General features: G+C 41.3%; 1 protein-coding gene across 1 annotated transcript in view; it reads right to left on the minus strand.

The window, feature by feature from the left end:
• LOC307019836 (insulin receptor-like) overlaps positions 1-23083 on the minus strand; it is a gene marked incomplete at its 5' end in the record, with an annotated part of 36152 nt that extends 13069 nt beyond the window's left edge. The window contains 16 exons of the mRNA XM_079650940.1: positions 282-511; positions 2726-2793; positions 3262-3358; positions 3456-3612; positions 5078-5226; positions 5839-5992; positions 7037-7169; positions 8071-8269; positions 8812-8979; positions 9441-9691; positions 11162-11288; positions 12034-12248; positions 12822-12966; positions 14387-14526; positions 20944-21077; positions 22820-23083. Coding sequence (XP_079507066.1) covers positions 282-511; positions 2726-2793; positions 3262-3358; positions 3456-3612; positions 5078-5226; positions 5839-5992; positions 7037-7169; positions 8071-8269; positions 8812-8979; positions 9441-9691; positions 11162-11288; positions 12034-12248; positions 12822-12966; positions 14387-14526; positions 20944-21077; positions 22820-23083 — 2631 coding nt within the window. The remainder of the gene's footprint in view (positions 1-281; positions 512-2725; positions 2794-3261; positions 3359-3455; positions 3613-5077; positions 5227-5838; positions 5993-7036; positions 7170-8070; positions 8270-8811; positions 8980-9440; positions 9692-11161; positions 11289-12033; positions 12249-12821; positions 12967-14386; positions 14527-20943; positions 21078-22819) is intronic.
• Positions 23084-23399: the final 316 nt, after the last annotated feature.

The following is a 23399-nucleotide window of genomic DNA, read 5'->3' on the forward strand; positions in this document are numbered from 1 at the left end:
GAATATGTAAATGTGACACAACACAGGACACAGTTCTTCAGAAGGAATTTTAGTAATATTTATATTTTGTCGTGATATTATTATAGAGAAATCTTGATTTTTAATTAAAAATATCCATTCCAATGTGAGTAATTCCCCTGTGTTTATGAATGTTTGTTGTACACCAAAGCTAATCCTTGTATATGTAAACCTACTCAGTAATAAACCTGTTTCTGAGTCTGATAAACTGCTTTTGCACCAAAGCTTTGAGAGTAATAACTAAGTGTTGTGTAGCGTCGTACCACGTGGTGGCAGCTGAAGGCCTTCATGACGGACGCCTCGTTCAGGAACTCGATCCTCTCCCTCAGGCTGGCCGACTCGTTGACCGTCTTCACAGCGACGCGTGTGTCGGGGTCTCCTTTGATGATGTCCTTAGCGAGACCCTCGTACACCATCCCGAAGGAGCCCTGCCCCAACTCCCGCATCACCAAGATCTTATCCCGGGGAACCTCCCACTCGTCGGGGACATACACTGCACAGAACAAGACAAGAGCACCATTACATTTGTATTTGTATTTCTATTGTAAGGCAAGACAAGGCAAGGTTATGTACCGTCATTTTCGGACTATAAGCCGCGCCTTTTTTCCCATTTTTCGACGCTGCGGCTTATATAACGGTGCGGCTAATCTATGGATTGTTACAGCTAACGGCCACTAGGGGACCTCCTAAATCTATGGATTTTACAGGTTACAGTCCACCACCTTTAACTCTATGGGCTCTATGGCCGCTCCGCGCCCCCCACCTTTAAGCGGCGGGCTCCAGCAGGAAAAGCTGGAGGCTGGAAAAGAGTGACACAGGTAGCGCGCAAAAGTAAAAGTGGAACCGAGAGTGGTACGAGAGACAGAACGAGAGCAAGACAGACAGACATTACGAGAGCGAGACAGTTTGTCCCCGTACCACTGGTTGAAAACCACTGCTGTAGATCACTGCCGGTACGTGCGCTGGGAGCGCACCGTTTAAGTTTGAAAGTTGAAAAGTGTGTGTGTCTGAAACGCTATGTGATACAGTACAGTTTACACAGCACATGTTCTGTAGCTACTATTGCACTAAATGCTAACACTTGAATACGTTATGCAAATATGCAACTTGTTTGTTGAAATGTTAATAAATGGGAGCTTCCTCAAACAGCCATCTCTTTCCCGACAATCCCCTCTGTGCACGAACCCTTACATATGGTAATGAAACATTCAAACACCTGCGGCTTATCGTCCAGTGCGGCTTATATATGTACACATCATTCAATTTAACTGCTGCGGCTTCAATTCAGGTGCGCCTTATAGTCCGGAAATTACGGTATATACTGTAGCACCTTTCAACACAAGGCAATTCAAAGTGTTTTACAAAAATGAAACACATTAAGAAAATGGCATTTCAAAACAGTCATTAAAAAGCAAAGATAATAAAATAAACATTAAAATAAGAAAATACATGAATAAAAGTTACAGAGCAGTTTAAGATGTAAATAGTTCAATTAAAAGTAGTCAGAGTTGCAGCGGACCTGCAGGTTTCTGGGAGTGTTCCAGATATTTGGAGCATAATAACTGAACGCTGCTTCTCCATGTTTAGTTATATATAACTATATATAGTTGTACCTATACGCTCACTTTGTTTCTATGGGGTTTTATATTTTATATTGTTGCACTGATTCAGTTGTCTTGTGTCTTATCTGTCAGAGAGAAACCATTATTTATTTTAATTATCATGCATTGTACCTCCTTGTGTCTATTAACCTGATAACATGTTATATTTTGCTGCATGTAACAAATAATCTGAGGGGAATTTGTTGTTGTTTGTTTTTAACTTGCGATGTGCCATTTTGTAAAGCACTTTGAGCTGCATGTGTTGTATGAAAACTGCTAGATAGTCATCAAGAGGTTGAACATGTTCTACCAGTGCACTGTACAGCACTTTTCTGTAGCCTGCAACTAGTTTAAACACTTTTATAACCTATATACAGTAGTGTTATGTTTCTATTTTTATATTACTATATTGGTCTATTATTCTAGAATGTTAACTGTATAAAGCTCAGCCTAAGTTCAACCAGGAAGACAGTCTTTACTCTTCATTCACTATTCCCATGTATCTACTCTCTCTCCTCTCAATAAGTGATCGGGGGCGTCACTCTCCAGCTTAACCAATCACTTCGCTCTATTCCCAAGAGCCTATCATAGCGCTCAGCCAAACCTTTTAAGTCTGCTCTCCCCCCTCTGACAGCTGTCATTTCAGGTGACTCGACGCACCCCTCTTCACCTCCCGTCCCTCTGAATCCAGGGTCAAGCTAAGCCCCTCCCCTTCAGACCGACCCAACTATCCATTCATCACCACCAGTGTCTAGACCCCAGGGGGGGGGTTTCATCGGATCGGTTCTACCCTCCCGAATGATACTTCCTGCACAACGGGTCCTAATCGCCAAAATCACCATTACATTCATTTGTGTATCTCTGCAATAAATATGTATTTTTACATCAAAACCGTCTCTCCTGATTGAAATATAGTGCATTCCTTCAAAACTGATTTTTGTTTTATTTTATTTTTATTGTATTTCTTGCATTTTTACCTCCTGTGCAATGCCTTATCAACATGCTGCTGAGTAAAAAAGAAATCCCCAATTTGGGATAAATACATCCAATCTTATCTAATCTAAAATAATACATAAAAAGATGTTGAATTTCATTGCTTTTCTCACCGTCGGTGGTGCTGATGTACTCGGGGTTTGACGAGGCGATCAGAGGTCCGGTCGGTCCTTCGGTTTGTCTGAAACACAACCACAGAAACCATCTTGAGACTATGACAACTTTATTAAAATGTGAACTTTCTCCAGAATGGGTTTCTTTATTTGTCCCGTCATACACTCCTGATAGATCCTTGGCTCAAAGTATTCAAAGTTAAACCCTATTCTTCAAAATATAACTGATGTTTTTGAAAGGAAATGAGCAGCATTCCCTCTTTAATCTGATATAGAGTAATCAGCTCAGGATATATGTGGATCATCTTGATTGTAAGATATATATATTTAAACTTAGAAGAGGCAAAAGATACACATAAAGAATGATGACACGACAATACCAGCTCAAACACAATAATAAAAAAAAAAAAAAGTATTTACATTTCTTTGTATAAAACCATTAAAAAAAAGAAATATGACGTTTTAAAATGTACATTTATTGTGATATTTATTATATTGATATTAATTAAATTGTTTGTGCTGATGTAAGATCCTACCTCTTCTTAAAGATCACTAAGACTCCCCCTCCCACAAACAGCAGCAGGATGAAGCAGATCACCGGACCCATCACGATCCAGATCAGACCTTGATCCGCTGGGAAAACAAACAGGTATAAAAGTCAGGTCTCAATTTAAGAGTAATAATCTGTCATTCTAAATTAGGTCTCGGTTTGTTCAGCCGGGGGTCTTACGGTTGGGCATGAAGAAGTAAGTGGTCTTAGTGAAGGACCCGTTCCCTGCCAGCGAGGTGGCGCGGACCCTCACGCTGTAGTTCCCCGGCTGAACCAGAGACAGCTTCGTCCCGCCGGACTTCAGGTAGGCCGGGCGAGACACACAGCCTGTGTGGTCCTGAGGAGACAAAACACACACACACCTGAGCAGGAGACAACACACACACCTGAGCAGGAGACAACACACACACCTGAGCAGGAGACAACACACACACCTGAGCAGGAGACAACACACACACCTGAGCAGGAGACAACACACACACCTGAGCAGCAGACAACACACACACCTGAGCAGGAGACAACACACACACCTGAGCAGGAGACAACACACACACCTGAGCAGGAGACAACACACACACCTGAGCAGGAGACAACACACACACCTGAGCAGGAGACAACACACACACCTGAGCAGGAGACAACACACACACCTGAGCAGGAGACAACACACACACCTGAGCAGGAGACAACACACACACCTGAGCAGGAGACAACACACACACCTGAGCAGGAGACAACACACACACCTGAGCAGGAGACAACACACACACTGCATAAGAATTAGTTTAACATGTAATCAATAGTCAATTGAAAGTTGATATACAACATGTGTTAATCTTGCCTCTTTGCAATAAACCATATATTATATTTGAACTTCTGTCATGTGATCAATGTCTCTTTAAATAAATCTGTTTTTCTTTTCGGTGCAGATGTCCCTGCTGCTGCATCCCAGTCTTCCTGCCTGCCTCTGTCGCTATGGTAACAGAGCCGGCTCCTGGGGTCAGGCGGTGCATCGAGGAATAGCAATGAGAAACCAGATCTCACATTTGCAGGGCAAACAACAACAACAACACACACACACACTCACACACACACACACACATAATCACACACACGAGCACTGCTCACACAGGAGCAACGCCATGACAGCAGAGAAACTAGCTAACGTTGGGAGTTTTTTGACAAATATTTAATTTATTCCTCTTTTTTACTTTTACTCCAGTACTTTTCCGCGTACATTGTCGAAAAAAACCTTTGAAGATTTGGCAGCGTTCACCAATAACCAAAGTTCTTTTTTTTAGTGGTCGAATATACAGCAATGTTCGGATTAATTACTTGTTTAATCTTTAATTAAAGATGAATGAATTTTTGTATTAAAATCACTCTATAAGCATAATACGTTACGTAGTTTATCTTTACATCCTGGCTGTCTTTTCACACTAAAACAGTCTTCAGGTCCTTTAGAGTGGACATACTGTACATTTCAAAAAAGTCTAAATTGCAAGATGTTTTTTTGAACCCTAAATATGTAGGAAATCACAAAAAAAGGAAATTCGAAGACCATATTTTATTCGGTTCCCATGACGATGTATAAGAACCAGACAGATGTTTTTCCTGCCTGTCTCTCTTCTTACCTGCATCCATGTTTCTAATGCACCTGTCTGCTCTTTGTGCTTCTCCTTCCTACAAATCATTTATGTTTCCTGTGCCCTTCCCTAAAGGAAACCTCCTCCCCCCCCAAATGGACTTGTTCCTGCCTCCTCCTCCTCCTCCCTAAACGCGTGGAGATGTTTGATACTGACCTCCGATTCCCCGACCTTCCTGTAGAACACCTCGTACAGGATGATGAGGCCGTTTGGGGAGCGGGGCGGTTCCCATTTGATCATCACGTAGGGGGGCTCGGTGTTCACGATCTCATGGGTCACCTCGCCCGGGATCTCGTCTGCTTTCACTGCAGGGACCACACATGGAGACAAGCATTACAAACACGTGCAGTGGAAAGAACTGCATGCACTTAAAGTTATTATCTTTTGTTCCTGACTGTCTCTAGAAAGTGGTTTTTTTGGGTGCTCGTGTGCTTTGAATGCATATTTGTGTTTATGTTTGACCCACTATATCCTTTCTTACAGCTACATGTGTCAGGAAATCTCAATGACTATGTTTACTTGGACCAAAATGTTACATTTACTGCCATTATGCTTATGCCGTTTCCTTACGTACTCCAACGATTCCACAGAAATTGCTTATCTACTTAAAAACAGTAGTTCTTGGCATATGATTCATGTGTGAAATAATTGCATTTTTATCTATTCCTTGTTCTCAGACATATTAAAAACCCAGAAAATAAGGTTTTAAAAAATACAAATAAATAAGTAGATGAGGAAAGATGTTTTGTATTTATTCACTGCATCGAGACTAGCCTGCGAAATGTAGTCTGTATCCGAATGTAAGGACAACAGAGATCTTCTGCTTTGGTTTTCATGTATCTACAGTACCCAGTGAACTTTCCACCGAGTGTGTGTGTGTGTGTGAGGTGTGTGTGAGGTGTGTGTGTCCTCCTCACCCTCGGGCATGGTGCGGGCGCTGACGTAGGTGGCCATGCTGCAGCGCTTTATCTCGGTGGGGTGATTGCAGGCCATGATCTCGATCTTATAGCTGGTGAAGTGGTGCAGGTTGGAGATCACCGTGGACTCCTTGGAGGACTCCTTCAGCTCCGCCTGAGCAGGGACATCAGACAGGTGTGAGTACTCCAGCAGTGAAGGGGATATGAGTTCATGTTCATTAAGCAACATATGGACAATATCTCACGGAACAGGAACTGCTCTATGTGACATTGTTTCAGACAAAAGTTAAAATATGTGATGTTTTTGGTGATAGAAATTGTACACTAGAGGCTTACATATTTGATTGTATTAAAAAAACTATGAATAAAGAAAAAAGTTTAAAGGAATGTATAGATTTCTATTTTAGTTTTCGCTGATTTTGAGAAACTTCAGTTTTAATTTCCTTATATTACATGATAGGACACACCAAATCATATGAGATGTAGTGATATTTCCTTTTTCTAATAATATAACTACAAGAATACTTGATTTTTCTTCAATAAATGTTCACTCAAATGTGACCTGGAGATTTAAAATTGAATACGTAAATGTAACACAACACAGGACACAGTTCTTAAATGGAATTTTGGTAATATTTCTATATTCTAGTGATATTATTATAGAGAAATCTGGATTTTTAGTTAAAGATGTCCATTGCAATGTGATCTGATGCCTTCAAATTGGTAACTTAAATATCAATGCAAGTCCAAAACTGGAATTCTAGGCTTGGGAACAGTAAATTGTTGACATTAAAGGTAGGGTATGTAAGTTTGAGAAACCAGCTCGAGTGCGCTAGAATTTGAAAATACACTTCCTCACAGAGCCCCTCCTTCAACACACACGAACGCGCACATGACCAATGAGGGCACGAGATAAGTTTGTGCACAGATGGAAGGCTGACAGGCAGGTAGGCCATCCAGTTATTTTAGCCGGGCCGGCTCAGATGATTGGTCGTGCTTTTTACAGCGCCACGGCTTCCACAGATGACATTTTTTTATGTATTTTGTGTCAAAGCACTTCAGATATTCATTGCTATCGGGATGTTAAGAGCATTCCATGGAATATAACAAAGAGTGTATCTCGAGCCGGTTTCTCAAACTTACCTACCCCACCTTTAATGTATTTGTGTTGTTTGTAAAAATGTAAAGTGTTTGAGACCTTGGACCCCTCCTCGTCTTCGTCTTCAGGGCTGGCTGTGGTGGAGCCGAACTGCAGACCGGGAGCTGTGGTGAGGAAGAAATTAGGAAGCGTGGCATTGGCGACGCCCACTGAGCGTCTGCGGCGGGCAGGTCTGGAGGAACACAGAAACACGAAATGTTAGCGAAACTGTCTCCGAAAAGGCATTTTTTGAGCCTCTTTTAACACAAATTGCTCTCAGAAAAGTCAGGAGAGAATATAAAAAGGGAGAAACACTTGATTTGAATGAGACCCTAGCAGTGTGACAGAGACCTCTGCTCACACTAACCTTTACAGAGAGTAGATACTCTGACTACATGACATTAACCAGAAATACCTCACACTACTGGAAGAGATACCACCCCCCACCACAGGATGGTGCTAATTAGCACATCGTTGTAAAGACAGTTAGAGTGACTATCTTTGTGTAAATGTAAACTGTGTGTATACTGTGCTATCTGAAAATTACTGATGGATACGGGTAGATTTCCATCGGGTAATGCTCAAAGTTTGTCAAAAACTCAGAATGCATTTTTTTCAAACCACAAATAAAATCTTTATTCTTAAATACTGGATGGAAAGATGTTAATGTTGAACTGAACCTCGCTCAGTTAGGAAAACACTTCCTGCCTCCCTCTGCGTGACGGAAACAGAAACACGAGGAGGTCTCTGCGTACTTCTGAGTGTGAAGCTGACCCATTCAACAGCGTGTGTGCGTGTGTGCGCGTGCGTGCGTGCGTGCGTGCGTGCTTGCGTGCGTGCGTGCGTGCGTGCGTGTGTGTGTGTGTGTGTGTGTGAGAGAGAATCCAAATGGCAGTGTGCATGACAGCACCTCTGACTGGCATGAATGATAATGGGCACAGTAAATACTCCCCAAGGGAAGCGGAGGGAGAGACTGTTTGTCTGTGTGTGTGTTTATGTGAGGGGAAAGGGTAGGGGGCACCGCGGCCCAGAGTACAGCACCTCCCCCTGAGCCCCGAAAACAAGTTTGTAGGTAATCATACCGCGCTGTGTACCTGCTGTCGAACACTTCGTTGTGCAGGTAGTTCTCGAAGGTCTTGCGGTACTCGATCTCCTCCTGCTCCTTCTTCAGCTGGTTGTCAGTCTTGGGGCAGGCGCAGCACCGCCCCCCCGAGCTGGGTTCGTCCGTGTGGTTCCACTTCTGCTCGTCCTCGCTGTCCAGGTGGGTGGGGGTCCGGGACGGCAGCTTCATTCCTGTGCAGACATAAAAACACAGGTGAGGGGAAACCAGAGGAAGAAATGTGGACAATCATCAAAAACTTGTTAATATCACAATCTGAGCTCTTGAAACACTGCTTGAATACTTCTTCTGATTTATGCCTGAGATCTTTATTTGGAAAATGTACAACAGCCTCTTTGGTTAAAGGTGAGAAAAACAAATAATTTTTTTCAGATGGATGGATTGGTGAATTTGGGTAAAAGGCACGAATGTCTAAAAAACGTAATGTGGAATCTGTTCAAATAGACTGGGGATGTTGAGCTCTCTAAACCAAAACAAAAATATGTAGAACTATATTAAATCAGGTACTATAAAGACAAATTACAAGCTGACCAATCAGTAACTAGGTAACTAGATTTGAGTAACTTACAGGATACTAGTTAGCAACAGCTGATTATTTTAAGGGGTCCAAGAAACTAATCTACCGGAAGTTAAAACACAACATTACACTCCAAATGTATATTATTTATGTATGGAAGTTAGGAGCAGATTTGAGGCTCAGTCTGTGGACTCTGACCTTGCAGGCAGTAGTCGAACTTGTACAGGTCTCGGTCCTCGCTCTGCTTGCGGCAGATGACCCGGTAGTGGGTGATGTTCCCGTTGGGGCTGGTGGGGGGCTTCCACCTCAGGATGATCTGAGAGGAGGAGTTGGAGGAGGAGATGGGGTCCAGAGGAACAGAGGGCTCTGAGGGAGGGGGGGGGGGGGGTGAGAGGAACAGTCAGGACGACATTGTTGGTATATGACTTTAGGCCACATTTACACTGACTTCAATATTACTTATTGTCTATTTTGATAACAACAACAGCGAAATTAAATGTAATATGTAATAAGTGTTTTAAAATGCAGCAAGTCATACAACATGGGCCAATCAAACATCTGGAGTAAAAGTAGAGCTTCACATTTATTGTCAAAACCATAATGATCATTATTTGAATCACTATTGGTTTCAAGATTACTTGCAACAAATAGTCATGGATTTTAGCCGTACAACATTTTTACAAGCAATTTCATATTTATAATAAAAGAGCACTTAGACTTCTTGACGTGTGTGTGTGTGTGTGTGTGTGTGTGTGTGTGTGTGTGTGTGTGTGTGTGTGTGTGTGTGTGTGTGTGTGTGTGTGTGTGTGTGTGGTAGTTTAACTCACTGGTGGCGTTGGTGCGGACGTAGATGATCTTGCTCTTGGCTCCCTGCACCTCGTGCTCGTCGGAGGCGGACAGCTGGGTCTTCACCATGATGGCGTACTGGGTCCAGGGCTTCAGCGGGCGGATCAGGTGACCCGGGTCGTCCGCCTTCTTCCCGTCCGTGGAGCGGGCCGGTGGGTCCACGTCTGCGATCGCCCAGCTGTTGGAGCCGCACGCATCCTGCCCGTCGAACTCCGTCACGTTCCTGTACGGCCTGCAGGGGGGGGGGGGGATCAGAGAAACATCAAAACACAGCGACACATCTACAGTGAGGAGATTGTAAAGAGGACATTTTGGTTAATATATCCTTATTCTTTGTACATTTTAAACACACATATCTAAGTTTGTCGTGGCGTTTTAATCCGTTTCTACATTTAATATCCACTTTATGACTCACGATCGTTGTAGCGTTGAATCACATCAGATTTATTCTTTGATCCAGGCGGCATACAAACATGAAGACAAACGTCCTCGCTTCAAAGTAACTTAAAGTTCTCCGTATCAAAATAGAACTAAAAGAACACGGTCAAAAGACTATACCGCTTCCCGTCTAATCACAGAACTCAGCTGTGTCCCATTGTCCTGCCATATATAGGCATACAGATATGAACGTCGTACCTGACAGCGCACGTTGGACAGCAAATAAGTGTTTTAACATATTTTAAACCAGGGGTGTCAAACTCAAGGCCCGGGGTCCAAATCCGGCCCGCGACTTCATTTTCTGTGGCCCGCAAGAGCTTGCAAAGAATATAATAATGATACGGTTACATGCTACTTTACAGTATATCTATATATGTTCATTTTAATTAATTTCTTATTTTATAGTTATTTCTTATTTTTATCTTTGATTTATCCTTAATTTGATTCATCTGTGCTGTCCTGTTTTTCGTTCTTACCCTGTTGCTGTTAAACTACTGATTAATAAAGGTCCATCTTATCTTATCTTAAACTATATGTCCCACAATGCATCTCATTTTGTGACATGTGCAATGAAGAGACTTGCCCTAGACTTCTGCTTTCAGAAGTAGTTAATTATGAAGTTATTACCCTATCCAATACAAATCCAATGCAGAGGCAATAATATAATACATTATTTCATATATATTATGTATTTATTTATATATGTATATTTATATAGTTACAACCGGCCCTTTGAGTGCAACCATAATGCTAATGTGGCCCACGATGAAATGGAGTTTGACACCCCTGTTTTAAACTGTAGTGTGACTCACAAAAAGAAATAGTTAAACTTTTTATTTTGTATTTTATTATATATGTTGTTGGAGGAGCTCAGGTCAGAAGAATTTCATTGCCATTTCTACACTGCTTTGTGCATATCACAATTAAATCTTTGAATACGATTGATCTATACATGTCCTTTGAATGCACCTGATCCTAAACGTTACATATGGGAGGTGTGTGGTGCCGTGGGTTGTGCGTTGGTGTTGGGATCAGGGGAGCACAGGTTCAAACCCCACTGCAGTCAGCATGTCGTTGTGTCCCTGAGACACTTCACCCCAAATTGCTCCTGTGGGGATTGCCCACAGTATGCTTTGGATAAAAGCGTCTAACAACTAACATGTAATGTAATATCTTAAAACCCATGTTGTTTTGTACATAAACACTTAAACGTTGTTTTGTGACAGAGTAAGGAAACATCCCAGGGTGTGTGTGAGATACTTACGCCTCCTTGTAGAGAACCATGAATCCCAGCAGGTCTCTGAAGTCTAACGGCCAGAAGGGCTCCCACTTCAGCATGATCATGTTGGAGGTGGTCTTCATCACGGTGAACTTCAGCGGCTTGGTCTCACCTGAGAGGAAACACACCACCATCAGAACATGCATTTGGTCAAAGAAATCAGATCAGACTCAGAAACAGGTTTAGTTCCAGGTAGGTTCACACATACGAGGAATTGTACTTGGTGTTGTGGTGCATACATAAAAATAACACAAAAATTAAGAGATTAAAAGAGAAAAATTAACATCAAACACTTTGTACTGGTTCTGATTTTCAGGTTAATAATCATGTTGTTAATGCTGATTTTTTTTTTCTTTGTTCTGTTACTCATTTACTATAGATTTGTATTTATTTGAATAGATTTTATAAACTTTTTCTTACCTCTTTATTTAATATTTAGTCTACTCTTTTGATTTGGACCGCTGTAACGCTGTACATTTCCCCACTATGTGACGAATACAGGTTTTCTCATTCTCAATTTAAAATAAATGTTTTCAACAATTGTGGAAGAAATATTTTTGATGGAAAAATTGACTTATAAATTAAGATTGCAAGAAACAGGATTCAACAGAAAGTGGGAAAAATATACTCAATAAAAACTCAAAACAAAGACATTTGACTGGAACAATAGTTACATGTATCTTCAAGAATACATTTCTTGAACATTTGATTTTGTATTGCCTAGCTGGCCTTTTGTTACATGATTGTAATGTTGTTGTATCAGCATGTTATCATGTATAATGTGACAATAAATATTTAAATTACAAAATATATATATACATTTAATCAATAAGGTGTTAAATATCTGCTGGTCTTACAGGAGGCCTGGTCCCCGTTGTTCCTCACAGCGATGTCGCTCTTCTGGTTCCTCTCCTTGGTTCCCGTCACCTCCTCCATCTTCCTGATCTCCGACAAGCAGAGTTTGGAGTTGTAGTGGAAGAAGGTGCGGCCGCGCCGGATGGTCAGGTTGTGTTTGGACCAATCCCAGAGCTCCCTGAGGTTCTGGTTATCCAGAGCGTAGAAGGAAAACACACTGAGAGGGAGAGAGGGAGAGACACCATGTTTGTTTAGGAGAGGAGGACAGAGGAGAACTTAGCTTTTAGCTTTAATCCGGCATATAGCTTCTCTTTTTGGGATTAATGTATTTTTATACATGGTCCTTGTTCAATTAAATAAAAAAGGAGAGGAGATAATAGTAACAGGAAAGAAATAGACAAAGGAAAGGAAGGGATAGGAGAGCAGATCACAGGAGACAAGGGTAAAGGAAAGAAAAGGAGAGTAAGAAGAAAATGGTTGAGGAGAGGAAAACAGAGGAGAGGAAACAAGGTGGCGGGAGACATGGGGAGAGGAAGAAGAAAAGACAGGGGAAAGGAGGAGAAGAGACGAAGGGACAGGAGACAAGGCAAGAGGAGAGAAGTTGAAAGGAAGAAAGACAGAGGAGAGGAGACAAGGGAACAGGGAACAAAGGGAGAAGAGAAAGGAGGAGAGTAGAAAAGGCCATAGAAAAGGAGAGAAAGGGGAGATTGACCAAAAGAGGAATTGAGGACAGAGGAGACATATTAGAGGAGGCCAGAGTTGAGGAGAGAGGAGAGGGAAGCAGACTCACTCTCCCTCCAGATGCTCTCCCCTGATGACGCGTAGTTTTCGGAGGAAGGAGAGGGAGACGAGGGCGTAGGCTCTGCGGACCGTCAGGTAGCCCGTGATCTCCTCCAGCTGACCCAGACTCGCCTCCAGCTCCGCAGCGATGTTATCTGCAGGGAGACACAACAAAAATAACATTTACACCTTTCTGTGTTGTTGTTTCGGACCTGGGGGGGGGGGGGGGGTGACTTATTTTTTATTTTTTTACGTTTGAGAGGATGTTTATCATAAAGTCCGTAGTTGTTTTGTGTAGTTGATTTAGGAAGTAGATTAACTCCAAAGTACAAACACTTGAATTCAACAGTAGCTACAGTGTAGATATGGCAATGCAAATCTTAAAGTGCACCTATCATGCTATATTGGAAATATATATTGTGGGGCCATACCATATACAAAACATGTCTGTGAAGTTTTTTGCTTCAAATCCCAAACAGAGCACCCATTGTATCCATGCCTCATACTGCTCAAACCCCTCTTTTGCAGCCCTGTTAGAGAAATGCAGATTTTGGGTCCTTAGCTTGAACAATAAAAAAAGAGGAGGCGGAGCTAATGCCTGATCAGAATTCTACCGGAGATAAAGTTAAATTCTGCTGTGATAAAACGCCATCCTGTTCTAAACCACATCAAGGATTATTTCTGAAACAGTATGGAGCTCAAATGCTTTTTCTCTTGCAGGTGTATCACAAGGTGAGTTCTTTTTTTTATTTCCTGCTTTTTAAACACATGTGCTCTCCAGTACAGGCTAGCTCTGAGTGTTAGCGAGGCTTGCTAATGTAAACGAGATTACGTCCAAAACACGTCAGGCATTGTTTCTGACAGCAACTCTCTGTGGGTCCGCTGCCGATTTGACGTCAGTTTGGATGGAATCTGTATCCGCTCGTTGTACACCCGTTTTTAAAAGATTTGGGTACGGAAGGAAAAGAGAGATGGTTTTATTTTCTGACGCTGCGTCACATACAGTATGTAAGTATACAAGCCATCACAAAGTGTATTTTGCATGATAGGTCCCCTTTAAGTCACAGGCTCCTCCAACAGTGCAACATGAATATATAAAGGACATTAAACAAATACAACAGATAAAATAGTGCAAGAGAATTTTTTGAGATGTGCAAGTTAATTCAAATAAAATAGAAATAGTGCAAGAAGAGTCTATAAGTAAATGGATTGTCCCTACTTAAAGAATAAGGGTGTCAAGAGAAGTAAAATACCCTAAAAGTCAGTTATTTTTTATTCTCAATTCATTTCATTTAGCCAAGTGCGCATGATCTATGGTCCAATGGTTGCATACGATCTGCCTCCAACGCTGAATCCACTTCTCTTCATACATCCACGGTTAAGTCAGGGTTAATGCAGACTTCCTGTTAGAGGGTAGAATAACTTCCTCTCCCTACTAGTTGGTTTGGGGCGGTAGATCGAAGGACCCTCAGATAGGAGGGGGGTAAAGGAGAGGGTGTTGGGGCTGGATTGGAATTGATCCATAGTGGAGGAGCAGAGGCTCAGCAGGTGGAGGCTCGATGCAGCAGTACTCACTTCCTCCTCTGATCTTGATGATCATGTTGCCGTGGAGAACCGTGCATCCTCTCAGAGCCTGCGCGGACATCACCGAGTCGATGGTCTTATTCCCCACACACAGTTTGGGACAGAGGCCGGCACACGGGGAACAGGTCAGCCTGCAGACAGAGAAGAGATAGAAAGACACGTGTTAAAGGTCACCTATTATGTAAAATCCTCTTTTTCATGTCTCTTCTACATCAACATGTGTCCCCTCTTCTTCATGTCTCTTCTACATCAACATGTGTCCCCTCTTCTTCATGTCTCTTCTACATCAACATGTGTCCCCTCTTCTCCATGTCTCTTCTACATCAACATGTGTCCCCTCTTCTTCATGTCTCTTCTACATCAACATGTGTCCCCTCTTCTCCATGTCTCTTCTACATCAACATGTGTCCCCTCTTCTTCATGTCTCTTCTACATCAACATGTGTCCCCTCTTCTTCATGTCTCTTCTACATCAACATGTGTCCCCTCTTCTTCATGTCTCTTCTACATCAACATGTGTCCCCTCTTCTTCTACATCAACATGTGTCCCCTCTTCTTCATGTCTCTTCTACATCAACATGTGTTCCCTCTTCTTCATGTCTCTTCTACATCAACATGTGTCACCTTTTCTCCATGTCTCTTCTACATCAACATGTGTCCCCTCTTCTTCATGTCTCTTCTACATCAACATGTGTCCCCTCTTCTCCATGTCTCTTCTACATCAACATGTGTCCCCTCTTCTCCATGTCTCTTCTACATCAACATGTGTCCCCTCTTCTCCATGTCTCTTCTACATCAACATGTGTCCCCTCTTCTCCATGTCTTTTCTACATCAACATGTGTCCCCTCTTCTTCCTGTCTCTTCTACATCAACATTTGTCCCCTCTTCTTCATGTCTCTTCTACATCAACATGTGTCCCCTCTTCTCCATGTCTCTTCTACATCAACATGTGTCCCCTCTTCTTCATGTATTTTCTACATCAACATGTGTCCCCTCTTCTTCATGTCTCTTCTACATCAACATGTGTCCTCTCTTCTTCATGTCTCTTTTACATCAACATGTGTCCCCTCTTCTCCATGTCTCTTCTACATCAACATGTGTCCCCTCTTCTCCATGTCTCTTCTACATCAACATGTGTCCCCTCTTCTTCATGTCCATTTCTATAAAAACCTGTCTGAAAATGAGCTGATCAGATTTTGGCCACGATTTTTTTGGCTTGTGTAACCATTAGCCAATCAGCAACCAAGGTAACCCCCCCCCCCCCCCCAACAGGTATGCATTTTGGCTTTAAATCTGAGATTTCTGTTCACTTTTCATCTACTTATCCCTCTCCTATACACCTGTTTCTTAAAAAATATGAACAAAGTGTTTCACTGGTCCTTCTTATTTTTACCTTATGTTCTCTGCCTTTAATAAAAGACATATATAATAAATATCCTTGTGGAAAATGTACAGCCAAATATAAAATAACAAAGACTTTCTAGTAATCAAAGCTGGAGCAAGATTTATGAATTGTGTACCTACAAAACTAACTAAATAACAAAAACAGAATACATGTGTCTTTCAGCCTTCCAATAAATGAGCCGATGTATTTAGAGGTGAATCTTTATAAATCTCCTAATTAATTAGATAATTCCCACAATGAATCTATAGGCTTTGAGGAGAGGAATTAGATTACGCAATCTCTCATCCACATCTGAGCCTCCTTCATATTTATTAGCACTGGGGGATAGACGAGAGCTTTCTCATCCTTTACATCAATTACTTATATTGCATGTATAACACACACACACACACACACACACACACACACGCACACACACACACACACACACCAGCTGCACTTCCTAACAAGCATCCTCTGTTTCTCTCTCAGCTCTATAAGTGGCTTCCTCTCACTGCAAACATGTTCTTGTGCACATAAACACACTTACACACACGTACACATCAAGCATTGAGGCCTTGATAGCGCTGCCTTTCAGGAAGTCCATTCACAGAAGGCAGGCCTGGGTGCACGCCGCCGGAGAAAAGAGACCCGACGCTTCATTCACAAAAAAACAAGAACTTTTTCTCTCCAAAGAACATAATACCGCTCTTTAGCTCCACTTCCAGCCCTGACATCATAAACACAAAGGTCTGCAGAAGAAGTAAACTAAAACACGGGTTTGTGGTTGGTCGGCTATAAAACATGAACGTATTTCTCCTAACAAAAAAAAGAAATATGTCAAAGACACAGAGGGATTCAGAAAAATTGATTTTGAATCGATCCAAACTGGTTTTAAAACTCCAACAAGGAGAGAGTGGCATCAAAAAAGAATAGAGTGGTGCAGGAATGAGTCCTAAAACCCAGAAATTAGTTAGCCCTTTCCTAATCCAGTTCCCTCGTGTTTAGCTCAATGTTTTGGGTTTTTAACCTGAAATCATGTCTATGGTTAACACAAGCTGAAGAGATTTTCACGTCTTGTTCTACGACATTAAATAAGTCAGTAAATACCCCACTGGTGGATTTAAAAACTGCTAACAAGTGTCTAAATGAGATGATTTAACGCCTAACATTAGCCACCTTTAGCTTAGCGGTGGTGACGGGAAGTCATGTGACCGTGCTATAGTTCCTTTATAGCCCAACATTAGCCACCTTTAGCTTAGCGGTGGTGGCGTGAAGTCATGTGACCGTGCTGTAGTTCCTTTATAGCCCAACGTTAGCCACCTTTAGCTTAGCGGTGGTGGCGTGAAGTCATGTGACCGTGCTATAGTTCCTTTATAGCCCAACATTAGCCACCTTTAGCTTAGCGGTGGTGGCGTGAAGTCATGTGACCGTGCTGTAGTTCCTTTATAGCCCAACATTAGCCACCTTTAGCTTAGCTGTGGTGACCTGAAGTCATGTGACCGTGCTGTAGTTCCTTTATAGCTTCAGCTTTTTACTTAAAAAATCGCGAAGCGGTGTTAATATGTAGAGATTATCTTGCTGAACAAAACCTTTAAGTATCATAAACGTTTGTTTGTCACAGATCTACAAAAACTACAAAAACTCGTCATCACTGCACCACTGTGTTAACCATAACCTTTCTAAAGCAGCACAGGGAACAGTTAAAGGATGTTGTTGCTGCAGGGACCATGCAACCTCTGCATGCACTCCTATCTGTAAGCTCACCCTGACTTAATTATATGTTTAAGCAACTCTTGCTATAATCCCCCCCTCCTTTTCAGGAAGCACACACACAGACGTACACACAGATCATGCCCCCCGAAAAGGACAGGCTAAGCTATAGATCCATGGTGACATTAATCACTGAAACACTGATTCCTTGAGTGGCTTTCCCACCCATCCTGAGGGGGGAAATGCCACACATGGATTCTCTGTTTTATCATGCTGTAATGTTTGATCAATCAGAGGACAAATACTTGTTTTCCCTCTATGACTTCAGGGCTGTGGTTGAATGTACTTTACTAAGTAAAATATTGAATGCAGGAGTTTTACTTGCAACACTGTTTTTCTTACAATTTGATATTGATAACTTTTCTTGGGTAAAATATCTAGTACTTTTTCCACCACTGCTTCTGTGCGAGTGGAAACACACTGTAATGAAAACAACAGTCAGAAGAAAAAAGGATATTTTGTCTCTCCCTCTCTTTCTCTCCCACATGGAAAATCATATATTGAGCTTCTGAAAAGTAATGCTCTAGTTGCAGTGCAGAAAGGGAGAATGTTTTTGGGCCGTTGTAGTGAAAAACACAGACACACAGGCAGACAGGCTCTTAAAGGGCCAGCGCTCATCTGTCCGGCTGAACTCTGTGACTCCGGCTCTGAGAGAAACATCTGCAGGAGCCTGCCGTTGTTTCTGGGCAGATTCACAGCCAGTTTATTTATTTCATTATTTTGTTCGACTCTATGAATATAAAACAATTCACAAAACATGTAGAATTTAAGCAGTTTATATATAGCTCATGACAGAAAGGAGCTAAGAGAAGAAAGTCTTATTGTACCAATTAGTGAAAAATAGTCTGTCAATCACAGCTGCTTACAAACCAATAATTAAAGTAACATGAATAAAAAATCAACGAACAAATCTAAAATAAAGACCTTTTTTTTTTAAACAAAGCATGGAGACATGTCACAGTAGACGCACAAAGTACTAAAAATAAACTTGATAATGAGCATAATAGGGCCCCTTTAACATTGACTTAACTTAAATTAAGCTTTTAGTTGTAAATAATAACCATTTGCAGAACATTTAAATGCAGAAAAATCTAGATAACACACGACAGGGAAAGGAAAAAGCAGAACAGGTTCACTTGAAGCATATCCCAGTGCTCGATGGACATAAATGAGAAGGCAGATCTCCGCCTCAGTGGGATGTTTAAGTCTAAATTTAGAGCGGATGTTGAGGTTGTGTACATATATGTACAATGTGTGTCGTCTGCCTGACTGTCTGCGTGTATGTGTGTGTGTGTGTGTGTGTCTTGGTAAGCCACTGCGATGACGCCTGTTTCTCGCTATAACCAAAGCATGGCAGCTAAACAGACGCTCGCCGAGGCCCTGCGTCAGAATACCAATGAAGAAGAAGACCTGTTTATCCCATCATAATACACACACACACACACACACACACACACACACACACACACACACACACACACACACACACACACACACACACACACACACACACACACACACACACACACACACACACACACACACACACACACACACACACACACACACACACACACACACACACACACACACACACACACACACACACACACACACACACACAAAATTCTGCTGGATGCCTCGGGGTGTGTGACTGAGACTTAAAGCAATGTTCTTTTCTGTCTAAGCACCTGATAATCCCTGCAGGCAGAAAGTCAGTCTCTTACACAAACACACAGAAAGAGATACATTAGTGGAGAAAGTCCTGCTGGGTTTAAACGTGTGTCATTTACCTGCATCAACATCTACCTGATAAATAAAACACCTTCTCTCTTTCCCCAGACTACACACACACACACACACACACACACACACACACACACACACACACACACACACACACACACACACACACACACACACACACACACACACACACACACACACACACACACACACACACACACACACACACACACACACACACACACACACACACACACACACACACACACACACACAATAAGGGGTACAGTGCAGTGGCAGAAAGTCACTACATGTATTCAAGTACTGTACTTAATAAAAATAAATGTAAGGTAGTTGTACTTCAATAAGTATTTTCACATCATGCTATTTTGAAATATCAAAACTTCGTAAACCTCGACACAATTTCTCTGCTTTAGTGGTACAATTGACACATGCATCTGAACCTCTTCAGGTCACTGAGGATAGAGAAATACTAGAGCAAATGAAGTTAAATGTCTATTTGTGCAAGTACTGTACTTAAGTTAAAATGTAAGGTAGTTGTACTTCAATTAGTATTTTGACATCACGCTATTTTACACTTTTGAGCCACTACATACCCTACTGCATTTATCTTACACCTTAAGTTACCAGCTACTTGCAGATTTAGGTTTTAAATACAACATATGAATCAATTAATAAATGATAATGCATAGTTTAAGCTACCCAGCAGAATATACAGTAATTCAAATGAACCCCACCTTTCCAGTTGCTACATAAAAGTGACATTTATGCATTCATAATTATAATCAATGATTTCCTATATACGTTTCTGAAAATAGGGATACTAAATTATAAGGGACTTGTATTTATAATACTTTTGGACTTTTACTTGAGTATGATTTTGAATGCAGGAATTGTACTGATTATTTGAACACTATAGAAGGGCTAGTTTTACCTAAGTAAAGTATTTGAGTACTCCTTCCACCTCTGGTTAAGTGTAGTTAAAGTAATACCTAACCCCCACAAACATTGACATGGAAAGCAGGTCATGTAAATATATGTTAAATGTTATTTATTTAAGATTACAAGGTCATATGTTTACAACTACTAGTTTAACCTGTGAGTTTCTGTTATTTATTTCATTTGTCATGGCCTTTTCTCAATACTTAAGTGCAGAGATTAACAGGAAATGAACCCGTTTTACGAGTAACAGTTATTAATGGGTCATGAAGCTGTGTTTTCTAACAGCTCAACAAGGTGTTTACGTTCGACAAAGAGGAACACAAAGCAGCAGGTGATGTTTTCCCCCATCAGACTTTCCATAGTGGAAAAATACTCTTTGCCTTTTTGTTTGATCATCTCCCGTGTGCAAATGTTATTGAGTGTGTAGAGTAACCACAATGCACCTGTTCCTCCTGCAGTCACACAGCGAGCGTTTGTTGGGGGTGACAGTTACATCACTGATCAGGTAATAATGGCAGCGTCAATAACACAGCACTGTTTATAGTAACCTCACAGGTGTGTGCGTGTGTGTGTGTGTGTGTGTGTGTGTGTGTGTGTGTGTGTGTGTGTGTGTGTGTGTGTGTGTGTGTGTGTGTGTGTGTGTGTGTGTGTGTGTGTGTGTGTGTGTGTGTGTGAAACGTACGTAGTGGAGTTGATGGTGGTGTATCCCGAGGGGCACTCGGGGATGCAGGCTCCGTTGTGGATGACGTACTCGTGGCAGCCCTGCTCTCGGTCCTGGTTCAACTTCTTACTCTGAGTACACTGGTTGTGGAGCTCCTGGATTTAAAACAAGGAAAACACAAATTAAAACACACACATCGTTGACACCAAGATAGGATGTTTACTCCGTCTAAAACGATTACTTTAAGTCACTTTAAGTCAATCAAACCAATATAGGTGTGTTTTGGTTTTATAATGATTTCTGAGCACCCTTCAGTCATTTTAGCATTATTTGTATATTTTCAATATGTTTTTTATTTACATTTACCTAGACTAACAAATGATACTTATTCTCTGAATTCACTGTCCAATTACTCCATGAAGCTACCCCTTTATATCTTTCACACATCTGTCTTTTTAAAATGGCCCCTTTCCCCTGTATTTAAACATTGAATTTCCCCTGAATGGACACCCGTTGTCCCTCAATAAAAACAGTCCAATACCAGTGTTACAGTTTTTATTTAAGTAAAACCACATGTCTTTTACCCAATGCAATTTGTAGATGTTTAGATATTTAAACGGCAAGCGATCAACAGCTTTTATTTTAGAACAGAGTGGACCCTGCGATCATGCAAACATCCGTGCAGCCAGCAGGGCTGAAAGCATGAATACAAAAGTGATGGGAATAGCTTATTTCAGACAGTTTTCTCAGGCCACCCTAATGCCAATGCAATTTGGGGCGAAGTGTCTTGCCCAGGGACACAACGACATGCTGACTGTAGTGGGACTCAAACTTGCCCCCCCTGATTCTTGATGCCCCTCTGATTCGAAGTCCAGCACTCTATCCACTGAGCCACAGCCGTCCTGTCCTTATTTCAGCAAGTTTTCTCATAAATAAAAGGGAGGCCACCCTAATGCCATTTCAAAACTCACCTTTTCAGACTAGCTTTGAATGTGTACTTAATGCTGTGTCGTTGTGATAAATGTTGTTTTATTCCTCGGTTTTACTCACAGTTGTGGTCAAAAGTGCTTAATTGAGGTGAAAATACCCAAGGGACAAATGTGTATCATTGCTATATGTATATTTTTGACCAGCAGATTTGATCACATTCTCAGAAGACCCATTTATAAATTCATAAAACAACCAAACGTTATGATTTTTATTTTGTGTCAAAGTAGTATGTGCTCCAATCACTCTATCACAGACAAATAAGACTTGTAGAAATTATAGAAAGGTCAAGACCAGGGTTAATACACCTTTTCACCAATGACTTCTCCGTGACCTTTACCTCATTTTCCATGACCAAAAAAATTCCCCAAAAATTCCCCAAAAATTCTTTCTCAGCGGTACCACTGAAAACTGTTTATTTGAACATGGAGCAGGAAAATAAGGTCTGCATATGAAACATGTTGGTCCTATCTAAAACAAATCAAATAGGCTAACTAGCTTCTACACGCTAAAGCAACTCAAATCTCTCACCAGCAAAACACCTCGTCAGTTAAAAGCCATTTTACGTTTCATTACTACACCATACAGTATTTATTATCATTATAGTGTTACTATTTCAGCGATTAGCTAAAATATAAATTATATTTGATGCAACTTTAGTTACATTTCCATGACTTTTCCAAAACTTTGGAAAAATATTGTTTTCCATAACTTTCCCAGGGCCTGGAATTAGCATTTTGAATTTCCATGACTTTTCCAGGTTTTTAATGACCGTAGGAACCCTGCAAGACTGTCATGAAATACATGTTCTATACACTTTTGAACACAACTGTATGTAGTGTCTTTGAGCAGCTGATAAAGTGCTTGATAAATAAAATATATTATTATCAATATTGTTATTCTGACCCACCTGGCAGAAGGAGAAGCTGATGCAGCGCCAGCCCCGGAACACGTAGAACCCGGCGGGACACTTGTCCACGCAGGTGTTCCCGTGCTGCAGGTTCCGGCAGGACACGCAGGAGCTGGAGTTCCCCGGCTCCGAGCAGCCCCCCAGGCACTGGTCGTGGCAGCACTGACCCTGCAGGCTGCACGCACTGTGCTTACAGTTGTCCAGGCACACTGAGGAGGGAGAGGAGGAAGAGGAGGAAGAGGAGGAGGAGGAAGAGGTTAACATCAGGGCTGATTCATTTGGAGAATAAGAATAATAATCTTTATTTGTATAGCAGTCCAAAGTGCTTCACATTTCACAGAAAATTGATGTCACACAGAATACAGTTACCAGTAAAAGACATAAAAACAAACAAAAGCAAATGTATTTATTTATGTATTTTGTTATTTTGTCTATTTATGTATTTCTTTAAGAAAAGAAAAAAAGAAATATATATATTTAAACTTCTTCCCACCCTTTTTCGGATGTGTAATTAAGTAGATTATTTGTTTCTAATAATTTAGAATCAGTAATATTTTTGTAAACCAAATTTGACGATGCT

Source organism: Notothenia rossii (genome assembly GCF_949606895.1).
Source record: "Notothenia rossii genome assembly, chromosome: 1".
NCBI lineage: Eukaryota > Metazoa > Chordata > Actinopteri > Perciformes > Nototheniidae > Notothenia > Notothenia rossii.